We start from the raw sequence: 14,787 nt of genomic DNA, 5'->3' as shown, positions 1-14,787 counted from the left end.
AATGCTCAATACTGGACCAATTTCACTTACACAACAAAACACAGGAAAATGAGGCCAGGTTGAAAATAATGGTAGTTACCCTTTAACAGCTGCTGTGATGAAGCTGCTCTGTACCTGACGGCACAAAGACCACGTCAGCCACTGGCCGGTGAACAACGTGCAGCATTCAGCAGCTAAGAGACACTTTCCTCAGACAGCGCTAAAAGCATCACTATTGGACATAGATTGGTACACATCGTTCCAAATGAATGATAGAGATCTGTCAATAATTAACAGTTTGCGTGTTATGCTGCAGGTTATGGTAGGGTTAAAGGAATATTATATACTTTTTATGTTTGTGTTTTTGCCAGCATTCCTGTCAGTAAGGCTAACTATGTAGTGTGGGGAAAGCAGCAGCATCAGGTGTTAGCCAGACCTACCTGGAAGATAAAACACACTGACGCTACAACAAGGCTGAGATAACCATCATCCCGGTTTCCTCACACACTTCATGGTTCAGTTGGGACGTAGGATCCTTACCGTGGTTGTTGGGCACACAGTTTTCTAGAATAAATGAAGTGGATTGACAATCTGCTTACACTGTTAGCTCATTAACATGTCTCTCTGCTCATTGGCCATGTTGGACGGTTCAGATCTCAGCAGTTACTTTAGTGAGTGCAGTGTTATCATAACCAATAGAAATGCAGGCCAAAACTACTTCAGTAAGACCAACAATGTGATAAATCAGAATTATCCTTTAACTGTGTGGATTTGGACCCCTGATGTTTCTCCTTACACTGACTGAACCCCACTGCCTTCCACTAACTTTCACCGAACTCACTAACTAAACACAGATGGCCGAATCTCTCCACAGCGTGGTATTAACACACTTAGCAGGGACTGAACCCAGCGCTTTGGCTCTAATGACAGAAGAAACCCAAATCTTTCTATATCATACATCAAAGAATGTAAGCAACATTACCAGAATGATCAGTCCCCTTGCTGCACTGACTTTGTTTCATGAATGCTCATTACGGTGTTCACGACTAAAACTACTTCTGAACGTACAGATGTTCCACCAAAACAACTTCCAGAGACCATTCAGCAGAGGCACCATGGCTCTGTCTGGAGCTTAGCCCCGCCCACAATGATTCTGATTGGTTTAAAGAAACACCAATAAATCAGAGCATGTTCTGTGGAGGAAGGTCTTTAATGCATTTTTTTGCGTATCAATCAATCGATTAATCAAGCAAGTAATTTGTATTTGTCACATGGAGATATAATGCCGGTGGACTGTGTGCATTTAAAAGACTTTAAAGCATGAACAGTGACTTTGTTAAGCTGTTTCATTTCAGGAGAGTCAAGTATTTTATTTTTAGAGGAACCGTAAACATATCGTTCACACGTTCCATACATGACATTTATATTTCAGGAACTAACTTGAATAATAAGACTTGAAAATGGATTTCATCCCGCTACAAGACTTGAGTCACACACGAAGGAGGTCCAGTGTGCGACTTACATCAAGCATGACTTTAAAAATAAGCATGCTCCTATTTCCCATGAACCGGGTTTGGGGGCCTGAACCGCTCAAACCCAGTGCTGTGAAAGGATTCCTACGGGGTTATCTACAGCAACACTGGCAGCCAAAGGATTACTCATTTCAATGTCCCTGATAGTATGACAAAGTTGTAGAAAGGATCCCATTCCCATCAAATGAAGCCTTGTTTTTGCTACAGGGATGCAAGGGTACAAAATGGTATGAACTCATGCTATCAGACATTCAGAGCCCATTTCCCATTGAAATTTCTAAAACATGGTATTGAGTGATTCCACAAACCCCAGATGTAGAAACTCTTGTCTTGATTTAAGATTGATTTTTGCCTTTAAAGTGCTGACATCAAACAGCGGCGAGCTTTCACCTGCGTGTGTACATCCAGCAGTGTCTTTAAATTATCACATCAAGTTTGATGCATACTCTTCTTCAGCCAACATAAACAGTACACTGTTGCTTTAAATCAGGGAGGACATCTTGGGACAGCCAGCCAGGGTGTAGAGATTACAGGGAAACTAATTTATGCTGCCTTTCTCACTACTTTCAGAGCTGAAGAGAAACACTGCACAGGCCCTGATGTTTCATTTTTACTATTTTCTGTAGTTCAACATATGGTACCACGATTATTTAATCACATGTAGAATAAAATTTACAACTCCTTCAATGAAGCATGGCCTGAGCAGCCTGCACATGGTGTGAGCAGTTGCTGGTTGTATTTAGTCTCTACAGAGCTCTAGGACACCGGCTACCAGCAGCAGTTGCTGGTTGTATTTAGTCTCTACAGAGCTCCAGGACACCGGCTACCAGCAGCAGTTGCTGGTTGTATTTAGTCTCTGCAGAGCTCCAGGACACCGCTACCAGCAGCAGTTGCTGGTTGTATTTAGTCTCTGCAGAGCTCCAGGACACCGGCTACCAGCAGCAGTTGCTGGTTGTATTTAGTCTCTGCAGAGCTCCAGGACACCAGCTACCAGCAGCAGTTGCTGGTTGTATTTAGTCTCTGCAGAGCTCCAGGACACCGGCTACCAGCAGCAGTTGTTTAGCCGCCAATAGGTGACTGTGAGCCAGCTACAGGCACCGCCAGATGACGCTTTCAGGGGTTGTGGTAGTGGAGTTCAGACCGAAACAGTGAGAATAAGGCAGCGCTGACAATTAAGTTTAGGCACCAAAAACAACTCGATTGTGGTTAAAACACTACAGTGGAACTTTCGTTTTCTGGGTGAAAGTATTTTGTTTTGGCCTAGAAGGGACCTCTGTTTTCCGGCGTATAAGCTCTGTGTTTAAGGTTGACATCACGTTGTAATATTTAATTTTGAGATTGAATAGTTCATTAATCAGTGTTTTGGCATCCTGGCTACAATATTAATAATATTATTTAGGAGTGGCACATTCCGTAGGAAGTTGGGTTGAGTTAGGGTTAGGGTTGGGGTTAGGGCCGCTGGTTCAAGTCCCTGTATTGACCAAAGTACAGAATGTTTGTGTTTTGTAGCTTGTGAGATGCCAGTTCACCTCTTGAGCAAGGCCCCGTATCCCCAACCGCTCAAGACGCTGGTCAAGCACTAGCAGCCCCCCCACTCCGACATCTCTCCATTTGTGCTTGATTAGGTCCTGAGCAGGTGTGTGTATTTTCAGGCCTGTGTGTAGTGATTTCTAACAAACAGATAGAGTGTAAATTGTAATTTCCCCACTGGGGATCAATATAAAGTATAAATAAAAATTATTATTAGCTCTAGTTTGGTCTCCACCGCAAGGAAAGGATCTGCTAAATGCTTCACGTTCTTCATTAGCTAGCAGCTGCATTTGTCTGCTATTCTATTTTAAAGTATAATAAACAAAAGAAAGTATCTGACTCACTGTCAATATGAAAAGGGTGTACTGCAACACCTAGCATCATTGTGATGTCAGTGTGGTAGAGCTTTGGTTGGCTGAGCTATCATTTTCACACAGAAACACCATTCTGTTTTTGATTGAAAACAGTTTGACTCTGTATTTTTATGGAGGGGGTTCCCATCCAGCATTAGGGTTAGACAAAACATTAGAAACACTTGACAAGCTTTTCGGTGCCCATGTCCATGTTATTGCAGACATGGCTCTGATCTGTACTGTGATGAAATAAGACATCTGTCATGCACTCTGGGTGCCTTTATCTCCAGCCGTGCACACACACATGCACTCAGTCTCCACCTTTAGGACGGGCACGCACCGTCCAGCAGGTTCTCCGTAAGTGGAGAGCGCTGAAGGAAATGATCCATCACTCCCAGTAAACTCTAAACAGCCTAATGACACGTGGCAATATAAAATGGAAAATTCAAATAAACAGCAGTGGGCCTGTTTGGAGGCTCTTGTGGTACAATAGCCCAAACACTGGGCATTTGAGTAATCATTACTAGTCATAACTCAGCACCCTGGAGATGTTAAATAAACAGTATACTTCTGTAAGGCATATACAACAAGGCCCAAATTTACTTTACCGTATCACAGGAATCTGTGAGGTAAAGGACACTCAGCAGCCGTGCCAGAGACACTATCTTTAATGTCATGTCATGTCCTCTCATCAGCAGCACGGAGAGAAAAGCCTCCTACTGTACCTGTTGGTGGCCTCACAGCTGATTTGTGGCTGTTGGGTGATATAACTAGAAAGTGTTTGGAAACCTTCACAACTGGACAGCCTGAAGTCTGATTTCTAACACATCTGTGGACGTCCTGCATCACCGCTCTACCTCTGTGATTCAGTTCAACTGGAGAAAACAAGTCGAAAATCATTTGTACTATCACTCAAGCGCGTGCTTGTTGTCAGAACAGAAATGATTTATAAAACCAAAAGCTTGTCCAGCAATGAGGTCAGCGTCCACATCGGTGAAACCCTGCCTCTAATTGGCTCCTAATTGGGCTTGATTACACGGCTGAGAGGAAGAGTTCTCCGAATGCAGCCGGCCGAGTCCTGTGCTGGAGTTAGGGAGTTAGCCAGATACTGTTATGAAGCCCAGGTAAGGTGTCACCGCAGGGCTAAACCCAGTGGGCCCAGTTAGGACCCAAATTGAGGCTATTACATTACTGCTATTCCTGAGTGCAATTTAATGCAATTCAAAAGCAGACAAAGAAGAATAATCACTTAATAAATAATGTTCTTAACGGGTTATTAAAAACTAGCTCATGATGTAGAACGGTAGTCTCAGGAACACTGGACTCTTTCTGTCTGTCCTCAGAACATTAACATTAACCCACAGCTTTGTCAAACATGAGCTGTACATAAATGCGATAATAAAATAACCTTTCCTTTCTTTCTTTGCAATGCCATTAATCACAGTTAATAACTAAGTTTCCTGCAATGGTTGCTATCTAGAAGATGAGGCATGTTGCAAACCGTGATGGCCGACAATGATTCGGGGAAAGCATCGAGGAACGTGTGGGGAGCCGTAAACATCCTCCAGAGTCAAATGCATGAACATTTGTAAGATTGGTAAACAAAAAGCATACTGTGTTGCATATAGATGACCATGTACAGCGTCTTTATCTCGAGTCGAGCCAAGGTTCATCGGCCACTCTGAACACACAATCATCCCTTGATCCGTTTTGTCCAACCTGCCACACCATATTACACACTGAGATCTTTTAACCCTCCTGTTTTCCACAGGTCAAGTTTAACCCATTTTCAAATAGGTTTTACATTACAAATTTGGGTTTCTTTCAGCCAAATTTTCAACAAAAATATAGGGTGACAAGTTTTTTTAGAACGCTCTTCACAAATAAAAGAAATGATCAGTTCATTGATTTGGGTTTAATTCCTTTTTCATAGCTTTTGAAGAAATAAATAAAACAATGTTAAAAAGTGGCAAAAATGTCAGTACAAGGATTCACAAATGGGGGGGGGGAAACAACTCAAATGTCAAAAAGTGATGCAATTAGGAAATGGGACAAAAACATTTGGAGAAAAGAAACAAGAGTGTCAAAAAATACCTCCAAAACCAGTGAGAAGACCAGTTAAAAAGGAAGTTTAAGGTGTTCATGTTAAAAAAAATCTGTATTAGGGTTGATATATTCTGTTCTTACTGGCTTCCTCTCCATACTGGAGAACAAGCAGTTTTATGTTGTCAAAATCAAATGTGACCTAAACTTTGAGCCATTTTCAATCCAACAAGAGGGTTTCGTATGTGCTAAAACGTCTGTAAGCTCTCAGTGATATGTGTGAACAAAGCCTAACATTTATGTCATTCTGCTGGTCCCTTGACGGCCATTACCAACCCAATATCCTGTTTCAGAGAGAGTAAGCCTCCAGCATGTTGCTTTTGGCCCATCACCAAATCTCAAAGTATGAAAATGACCCATCCAGTCATGGCCTGCAGCTCTTTAAAAGACATCAGCGTTCCTTTTGACAAACCTCCACAGGGCTCAGAGGCCAGACCCAACTGGCAGAGCACCACCGCCACCGCCACCAACCACAACCCCCCCCACCCCCCAACCAAAATAACCAGGCTCGTCCCAGTCATTTGTAAGGCCACATAATTCAACGGCTGCGAGGCCTGGCGATTATAGTACTGCAAAAAACCCAGATAAACAGCAACGGCTTCCTCTCGCCTTCTTATCAGCGTTCTCATACACTGGCTGGCCTGTGCTTTACCCCTGCCTCGCTACACGTGTCACATCCCTCTGGAGTGTCGGCCCCAGAAATAGCCTGACATGTCGTCTCTGGGTGTGCTTTCCTTCTCTTCTTGTGACACCAGAGGCTACTAGTCTGCATTTCTATCATTGTAGTGGCTTACAGATGTGTAAACTCAGACAGCGATAGGAGGACCACTTGTGCTTCGAGTGCTGCATAATAGGTTGTCACCCAAGTTCAATGAGGCTTTCAAGAGAAGCAGCTTTGCCTCACAAGTGACAAATAACAGGGAAAAACAGCAAACTTATGAGTAGTTCTTTCTCTGACTTTACAAAAGGAAAAGCTTGGCTCCAGAATGATTAATGTTGCTGCTGTTGACAAAGGAATCAAGCTCCATCCAAACCAAGAAGGAAAAGCATCATTCAGGAACATTGGGGATTACTGACATTCCCGAGAGGCCGAGGTATTCACCACATGCCTCAAACACACTCATGCACAAACAGCGTCAGGTGTCAGGTGCTGCCTTCAGTCCTGCCAGTGGCAGGTTAGCATCGCTAGGATCGCCAGGCTTGGTGATGTGAAGGGTTTGATCGGCCACTGGCAGCGCACCAGAACCCAGGCTTTTACTGATGCTAGCCTTTATGAACTGTGACGTATCCTCAGTACTAGACTCCAGTCTTGCCAGGAATGACTTGGAACTGGGCTAGGGTAAAAACTGTCTGTGTGTGTGTATTTAAATTGCAGAGGGACTGATGGAAACCGGATGCAAAATGAATTACATTTTTTTATGTCTACTTGTGGTCTCTGTGTGGTTTTGGTGTTTTCAAGTGTTGCTTTCTTTGAAATGAAATAGTCCCAGTTAGCTCTGTGTGTTTCACTGTCTTCACTGACAGAGCTGGATGGGCTTGGCATTCCACCATCACATATATGAGGTCATCGTCAGACATAGGCATGGAACTCTGTTTATCTCACAGGCGTGTGTGTGTGTGTGTGTGTGTAAACATTAATGAAGATAAGTAGCGTATGGGACAGACACTTCAAACCTGATCAAAGTTAAAGAATAGTTCTGCAACTTGGGTTTTTATTGGTCATGGTATTGTTTTATCATGATAGCCCAAAAGTACAAAAGTAAATGATCTTTGAACCAAAGCTCCCTGCTGAGGTCATGTTGGGGACTCCACATGAAGACATGCTGTTGTCTTTCCAACCTAAAACTATCAGATTTGCTTAGTCCAAAGCAGACAACTTGGACATGGGTCATTTCCAAACTTCAATTGGGCATAGATGAATGTCTACAAAGTCCCAGGCGGTTGATATTGTATGAGTAAGTTAATAAGTGACTCACAATGATGAACGTGTTTGCTCCATTGATGCTTGGTCGTGGTCCAACCTGTGAACTCACTTTAGCTTTATTTTAGACCAATGAGGATGTGGCGATGGATAGGTTAGGACAAATACCAACACTGTTACTTCTCCTGAACTGAATCTAGCTCCGCCTCTCATACTGGTGCTGTCACACATCTGAAAGCAATAAAACAAGAAAGAGAGAGAGGGACGGGCACATTTGAGATGGTGAATGATGTTACGGTATACATCTTTAAATACACAGAACACAGCTTTGATACCTCCAGGGAGAACTATTCTTCATACATGAAATATTTGAATGTGATACTAACCTGGACACAGAACGTGTGGCAGGGGACCTGAGGACAAGAAGCCTGAGGACAAGAAGCCGTCTCCTTCACTGTCCGACGGCTCAGAGGAACTTCTCGGCCTTTGCTAACGGAGGAACATGTATTTTGAACTTTTAAAACTTGTTTCCCTGAAGTCCCAACAGAAGCATGAGTGAAGCTCAGAAGTGTACTGCCCTCTGCTGGTGACAGACAGGAAGTACAAGCGTATCAACAGGAAACATTTTACACCCACAACTCTAAATAATGCGCTGGTATATTATATCATGTTTATTATAGTAATATTGCACATTATTTTTATTTCAGGAGTAACACAGCTTTATTCTGTGTTTAGTCCATATTAAACATCACATTTCTAATGTGTTGTCCACCCCCAATTGATACAAATGTGTTGGACAAAATATTAGAAACACCTCCCAGTGACCATAAAGATGAATCAGCTGAGCATTCTGAGGAAGGCGTTATTAGACAGCATCACTTTGAACGCTCATTCTTTTTGTCATTTCAGGCCTTTATTTGATAGCACAGCTTAGACTTAAGGGAGAGAGACGGGGGGAATGACATGCAGCAAAGGGTTGCAGGTCGGAATTGAACCTGCAGACTTGCCATCTCTACATGGGGCGCATGCTGGCAGGTGAGTTAAGCAGGCGCTCTGAGCTTTGATTCCAACCGAATCTCCAACAAGTAGCTCGGTCAAATAAGGGCCTACACATCTCCTGGGAAATGAATATATAATCTTTAAATAAAGAAATAATCAGTGTAACAAATGAATAAGCATTTATTAAAGTAAACCAACTCTGTGTCAAACTACACATAGTTAGTGCTTAAGAGTTCAACAGATTTCCTTCAGTGTCATAAACTCATGAGGAACTACGGATCAGTGGGAGAAAAGGACTTTATGTTGTGATGCATCAAACTGTGTGAACACGTGTTAAATAGTTATTATAGTTTGGTAATTCAATAACCAACTTCCTGTTTGTGCTGTGTCAGTCTTACTTCACCGCCCATCATGCTCAGCCAGGCGTTCCTGCTGTATGTATTTGAGCTCCGTCATATCAGCGGGTTGATTCTGAAATGGAACGTCTGGCTGCAGTGCTTCTCTTTGGTCTGTCATCTTAATCTTCAAAGACACTGAGAGTAACTGAAGGTCCTCAGATGCTGTTTCTGGACATCTGACACACAAACACACACATGCACGCACGCACGCACACACGCATGCACCTCAATGAGACAAACGACGAGAACACTTCCAGTCATGTTTCTGAGACTTCTTTCTACATTAGTGGACTGAACACACTCTCACACACATTGTGTTTGGATCACATGATATGTGGGAAAACAAATAAAATCCTTGTGTCTGCTGCAGTCAAGTTGAACTGAAGCATGATGGAGCAGAACGTAGACTTTCACAGGTCAGTACTGTTGGATACCTCCCATGGCATTTACGGTAGACTTGAGGCTGTACGGTGAAGGTCTGCCTGAACACAGCTCTGGGACCAGGCTGGACCGCCACAGTGGACTGAACACAGGTCTGGGACCAGGCTGGACCACCACAGTGGACTGACCACAGCTCTGGGACCGGTCTGGACCGTACACAGTGAACTCAACACAGGTCTGGGACCGGTCTGGACCGTACACAGTGGACTAAACACAGGTCTGGGACCGGTCTTGACCGTACACAGTGGACTGATCACAGGTCTGGGACCGGTCTGGACCGTACACAGTGGACTGACCACGGGTCTGGGACCGGTCTGGACCGCCACAGTGGACTGAACACAGGTCTGGGACCGGTCTGGACCGCCACAGTGGACTGAACACAGGTCTGGGACCGCTCTGGACCGTACACAGTGGACTTACCACAGGTCTGGGACCGGTCTGGACTGTACACAGTGGACTGACCACAGGTCTGGGACCAGTCTGGACCGTACACAGTGGACTGAACACAGGTCTGGGACCAGTCTGGACCGTACACAGTGGTTAAGAACAACCAGGAGCGTTCACATCTGAAACCAGCACTCATGGTAAAGGTCTTTCAGTACAGTAGTGCCCCCCTGTGGCCACCTGTGGCAATCACATCTTTTCTACATACAAGATATGGAATAATAGCTTACTAAATAAATAAGTATTAACCACAAAATGGGTGGCTATTTACACGCTTCCTGTCCGTTTCCCGAGTCTGGAGGAGCACAAGGCAGGACTTTCTCTGAAGTCTGTCCCTGTCCTGAACATGCAGACAACAGAGTGGACGTCTGAGGAACTGGACCAGCAGCCCCTGAGCCAGGGTGAACTACCTTTTTACATACAGACATGTGTGTTATGTAGACCTGCTCTACAGAGAGCCCTGATATAACTTATTGGATGATTTGACAATATAAATACCGGTAGTCAGAGTAACTCTGTCCTGGTTACAGGAGTCTGTCCCCACCTGCAGGCCTCCCCTTTGGACACACACACACACACACACACACACACACACACACACACACACACAGTGAAGGCAGGCCTGTTTCTCTTAAATCAATTTTCTTTTATGATCGGGATGTATTCTGCTTCCTTCTCTCCTCTCCTCTGCTTAACTTAATACAATATTTTTTTGTATTTCACTTCCACTTTTTCACTCTTTTCTTCCATCCGTGGGATTTCCTGTGGGCCAATCGAAATATGAGCTATACATGTGTTTAATCAACGCAGTGTCAACATGAATGGACCAACCACTTCCTGGAAGTCAACAATGGCAGTCAGGCAGCAGGGGGACAGACGGATAGACAGGCAGGCAGCGGGGGGACAGACGGACAGACAGCAGGGGGACAGACGGACAGACAGGCAGGCAGCGGGGGGACAGACGGACAGACAGCAGGGGGACAGAACGGACAGACAGGCAGGCAGCGGGGGGACGACGGACAGACAGGCAGGCAGCGGGGGCGGACAGACAGCAAGGGGGACAGACGGACAGACAGGCAGGCAGTGGGGGGACGACGGACAGACAGGCAGGCAGCGGGGGGACAGACGGACAGACAGGCAGGCAGCGGGGGGACAGGCAGGCAGGCAGGCAGGCAGGCAGGGGCATGTCCTGGTCCTGGGTCTGCTCCAGGTCGCTCGTGTCCCCTTAGCAACGGCCTGATTAATGCAAACACTGTGTTACCTTGGAGGCCGAGACACAATCAGTGCACTCAGTCACTGAGCGGGACCGGCCCGGGACAGCAGCCATGGAGGAGTCCCCCGCCGAGGACAGCAGACTGGACTTCATAGCGGACTATGTGCTGAGGACTTTCCGACTCAAACAGGACGCATGGCAGCAGTGCGTGTCCAACGGGGACAACAGGCAGCTGCTGCAGGACTTCCTGGACCGAGCCGACCACAGGAGCCTGGTGATGTGGGTGAGCGCGGCCGGGCTGCTGCAGCCCACAGCCGGCGTCCCCCCGGGCGGCAGCGGGACCCGGGCGGTGTACCTGCTGAAGCAGCGCGGGGCAGCGCTGCGGCCGCACCGCATGCAGGAGCAGCTGCTGTGCGGGGACATGTCCCCGGCTGCCCTGGACCACTTCTCTGCTCTGGTTCAGGAGGTAAGGGGACTGGTAATGATTGTTCGGGATCACTAACCCCCCCCCCCCGTGTATCACTTTCTCATTTGCAAACAGTGGACTTCCCAGCTGTAGCCCACCAGAGATCCCCCCTTCACGTGTGGAACTACAGGGCCTCTGTTTGCTTTACTTCAGGAAATTTGGTCCAGTACTATTTTTTACTTGAGTAGGCCTACAGAGAAACAAAGGGAGGGAGGCTGGAAATAATAGGGGGGGGGGGCAGTGTTAGATTTGACCTCCCTGGCTCAGGTGTGGTCAGGTGGTCTCTGTTTGGGGAACTTCTTCTAGAGGGTTTTAACCTTTAATGTGTAACTTTTTCTAATAATGAACATCAGCTCCAATTCCCCCCCCCCACTCTCCCTGGGTGTCTCAGTGGGGCCATGTCGGTGTCAGGGGACTTTCCCTCCAGAAGCTAGAGAAAGATAATGACCGCTTGTAAAGACACACAACACACACACACACACACACACAAACACACACAAACACACACACACACACACACACACGCTTTACGGAACCTAGTGTTTGAGAGAAGCATCCATCAATCCTATTTCTTTCACCAATAATAAAATAAAAAAGCATAAATAAAATATTACTTTATAAAATATAATATATCTTTGGCCCATGCTTCATGCAGTTTTTTTACAATCACTTTGGCACCAATTTTTAGAACCTTGACGTCATTTTCAAAACTCAAGACACAAAACTCACCACCAATGATCAAAATGCAATTTTTTCAAAACTCTAACACTTAATTTTCTATTACTTGGTTACAATACACATAAAGCTAAGATGTAGAAGTACAGTAATCACTTCTTTGTTTAGTACCGTCATTACTTTTCTATTTCCTTGCTAATTATTTAACTTATGTTGGGATTGTACTGTATTGTTTTTCATCAGAAGATTTCAGATGTCGTTCAATGACTCCACTGTGTTTGTAGTATTCGCTCTACTGCAGTGCTTTTACAGGGACGTGTTTTCATCTAGTACTATAATGGCCCATTTTGTACTACAATATTTAATGATTACACTAACAATGACACTGTAAAACTATTGGTGTGGCTGATGTAAAGTAACGTTTCAATGATATTTCACAATATATTAGTTTTTTTGAACCAATGATTGTGCAAGTGCAAGCTTTCTTTAAAGATATGAATGCCCAATGCAATGTTTTGAACTTTGGACAGCCATGGTTACAGCTGATGACCCAGTTTTGTGTCTAGAGTTTAGGAAAAGGACATCAACGTTCTGAAATTAATAGCAAAGTGATTGTAAAAAACTGTAATTTGTACTTTTACTTTAGATCCTTACTCAAAGTAACATTTAGTATCCAAGACATCTCTGATGTAATATGATGGGAATATGTTGTCCACCTCTGTCTGCCTCAAAGGTTTCCTCCAAAGCAAACATGTCCCACGCTGTCCTCATTGTCCTGCAGGTTGTGGCCCCACTGCTGTCCAACAATAGGAACCACAGTGAATGGCCCCAGGTCGTGTCCCAGGACGTCAGACGCCATGTCCACTCCCTCCAGACCAATGTGTTTGTGGTGACAGGCCAAGTCCAAGGCAAGACCCTGCTGCCTCTGCCTGCAGGCTGCGACCGGGTGGAGCAGGCTGCCCTGGAGGCTGAGACACAGTGCCATGTCAATACATCATTCTTTCCCAAGACTTAAGGGACCTCTTACCTGCTAAAACCTGACAGGGGGGAGATAATGGATAAGAGCATCATTCACTCCTTGGAGTCAGCAGTGATTGAGTGGAGCCATCAGATCCGCACCGTCCTGAAGAAGGACTCCTCTGAGGCTCTGCTGGAGGGCAAAAACCCCACCCCACACATGGAGCTGCTCTTCTGGAAGAACAGGTCAGCACCCCCCTAGTTACAGGACTCACAGTTCAGTCAGATGTTTTGCCGGTGCTTGGGGTTTCACAGAATAATCAAATACTCAAATATTCCATCATCAAAACTAATAATCCACGCGGCACATTATAGTCAAATTATCCTTCACCTGTGGTTTGAACATGGTGCAGTAATGAAGTAATTATAGTTTTTTATCAATTGCTAAACGATACTGGGCACAACTATAGTGTGCAGGCTCAGTGCAGCTAAATCCTCACTGAGACTTACACACACACACACCACACACACACAACACACACACACACCACACACACACACACCCCACACACACACATCCCACACACACACACACACACACACACACACACACAATCACGTATTAGCCATAATTTCTTTCAGGTGAACCTGGGTTATCAGGATATGAATGCTGCAGGGATGCCACAATGTAATGTTTATGCATGACTATAAAGACTAAACAAAAGAAATCTATTGAAATCACACAGAACAAAAATAACAATGAAAATTGTCATCACAAGTTTTGGCAATAGGGTTAGGGTTAGGGTTAATGTCTGCTCTTTGAGATCAGTAGGCCACATCACACTCATTTCAGCCTCCAGGCTTTATTCTGGCCTGTCTGTGTCCGTTTTCCAATATACACACACACACACACACACACACACACACACACACAGCTCTCCCACTAGGTTTATCTATTGGATATGTGATTGGTCACATATAACGCTGTGATGGAGCTCAGGACTCCACTGTGTAACAAATCTAAATGTCTGATTGTTAGATGTTGTTTAGATGATGTTTTAGTGTGTGCACAGCCTCTATAACCCATAGAACTACATCAACAACTGCTGTGAGATTAGTTGGGGCACAGTGAGAGACCGCCTGAGAGCCGAAGAGTGTAGGAAGGACTTCACTCTCAAACTTAGAAATGGACTTCCAAGTAGCCAGTGCATCACAAACCAGTGGCCTCGTGCAGATGTGACCAGAGCTTTTTGTTCTCCTTAAAGATATGCAGACCTGCAGTGCATCCAGTCCCAGTTACAGTCCTCCAAGGTGAATAAGATGGCGATGCTGTTGGAGGCTGTGGAGAGCAGCTACTCCCTTGCTTTCACTAACATGCAACAGGATGTCCTTGCAGGTAACGATACACCTTGACACCTGGCACGATAGAGACATTATTATGATGATCTATCATTATTAGTAGGCATGTAACAAGGTTTATATAATTGCCTAAGTGTCTTTGTTTAACCACAAGGAATTAGCTAAGGGCTTAAGGCCAATGACTGGTAGTTGTTGGTTTTGTTCAGATATGCCAAATAGTAAGTGATTATTGGTTGGACTATATCTTTTTATTATCATTCCAGTTGTTAGTTGATGGCACTTATCCCTATACACATTCATAGCGACAGAAATGACAGTTAGTCCAGTTGTTTTATGATCATAGAGAGGCGTGGTTTACTTCATAGACTGTGTACCTGTGTTATTACATTGGGTCTGGGTTACATGACAGTTATATAA

At 44.8% G+C, this 14,787-nt stretch overlaps 1 protein-coding gene and 2 long non-coding RNA genes across 3 annotated transcripts in view; 2 read left to right on the top strand and 1 right to left on the bottom strand.

Moving 5' to 3' along the window:
* LOC116705688 (uncharacterized) overlaps window positions 1-8,417 on the top strand; it is a 17,273-nt gene extending 8,856 nt beyond the window's left edge. The window contains exon 3 of the long non-coding RNA XR_004335997.1: window positions 8,360-8,417. This is a non-coding gene — a long non-coding RNA (uncharacterized LOC116705688). The remainder of the gene's footprint in view (window positions 1-8,359) is intronic.
* The window catches only part of LOC116705680 (uncharacterized), a 16,589-nt gene continuing 9,731 nt past the window's right edge, over window positions 7,930-14,787 (bottom strand). Inside the window, exon 3 of the long non-coding RNA XR_004335991.1 lies at window positions 7,930-7,941. This is a non-coding gene — a long non-coding RNA (uncharacterized LOC116705680). The remainder of the gene's footprint in view (window positions 7,942-14,787) is intronic.
* The window catches only part of LOC116705671 (dynein heavy chain 9, axonemal), a 144,167-nt gene continuing 140,272 nt past the window's right edge, over window positions 10,893-14,787 (top strand). The window contains exons 1-4 of the mRNA XM_032542041.1: window positions 10,893-11,379; window positions 12,836-13,032; window positions 13,099-13,257; window positions 14,277-14,407. Of these exons, the coding sequence (XP_032397932.1) occupies window positions 11,026-11,379; window positions 12,836-13,032; window positions 13,099-13,257; window positions 14,277-14,407 (841 nt within the window). The 5' untranslated portion in view covers window positions 10,893-11,025. The remainder of the gene's footprint in view (window positions 11,380-12,835; window positions 13,033-13,098; window positions 13,258-14,276; window positions 14,408-14,787) is intronic.

This window comes from Etheostoma spectabile, chromosome 17, assembly GCF_008692095.1.
Source record: "Etheostoma spectabile isolate EspeVRDwgs_2016 chromosome 17, UIUC_Espe_1.0, whole genome shotgun sequence".
Taxonomy (NCBI): Eukaryota; Metazoa; Chordata; class Actinopteri; order Perciformes; family Percidae; genus Etheostoma; species Etheostoma spectabile.
Note: the sequence above shows the minus strand (reverse complement) of the source record. Positions and strands in the feature narration are given on the sequence as shown.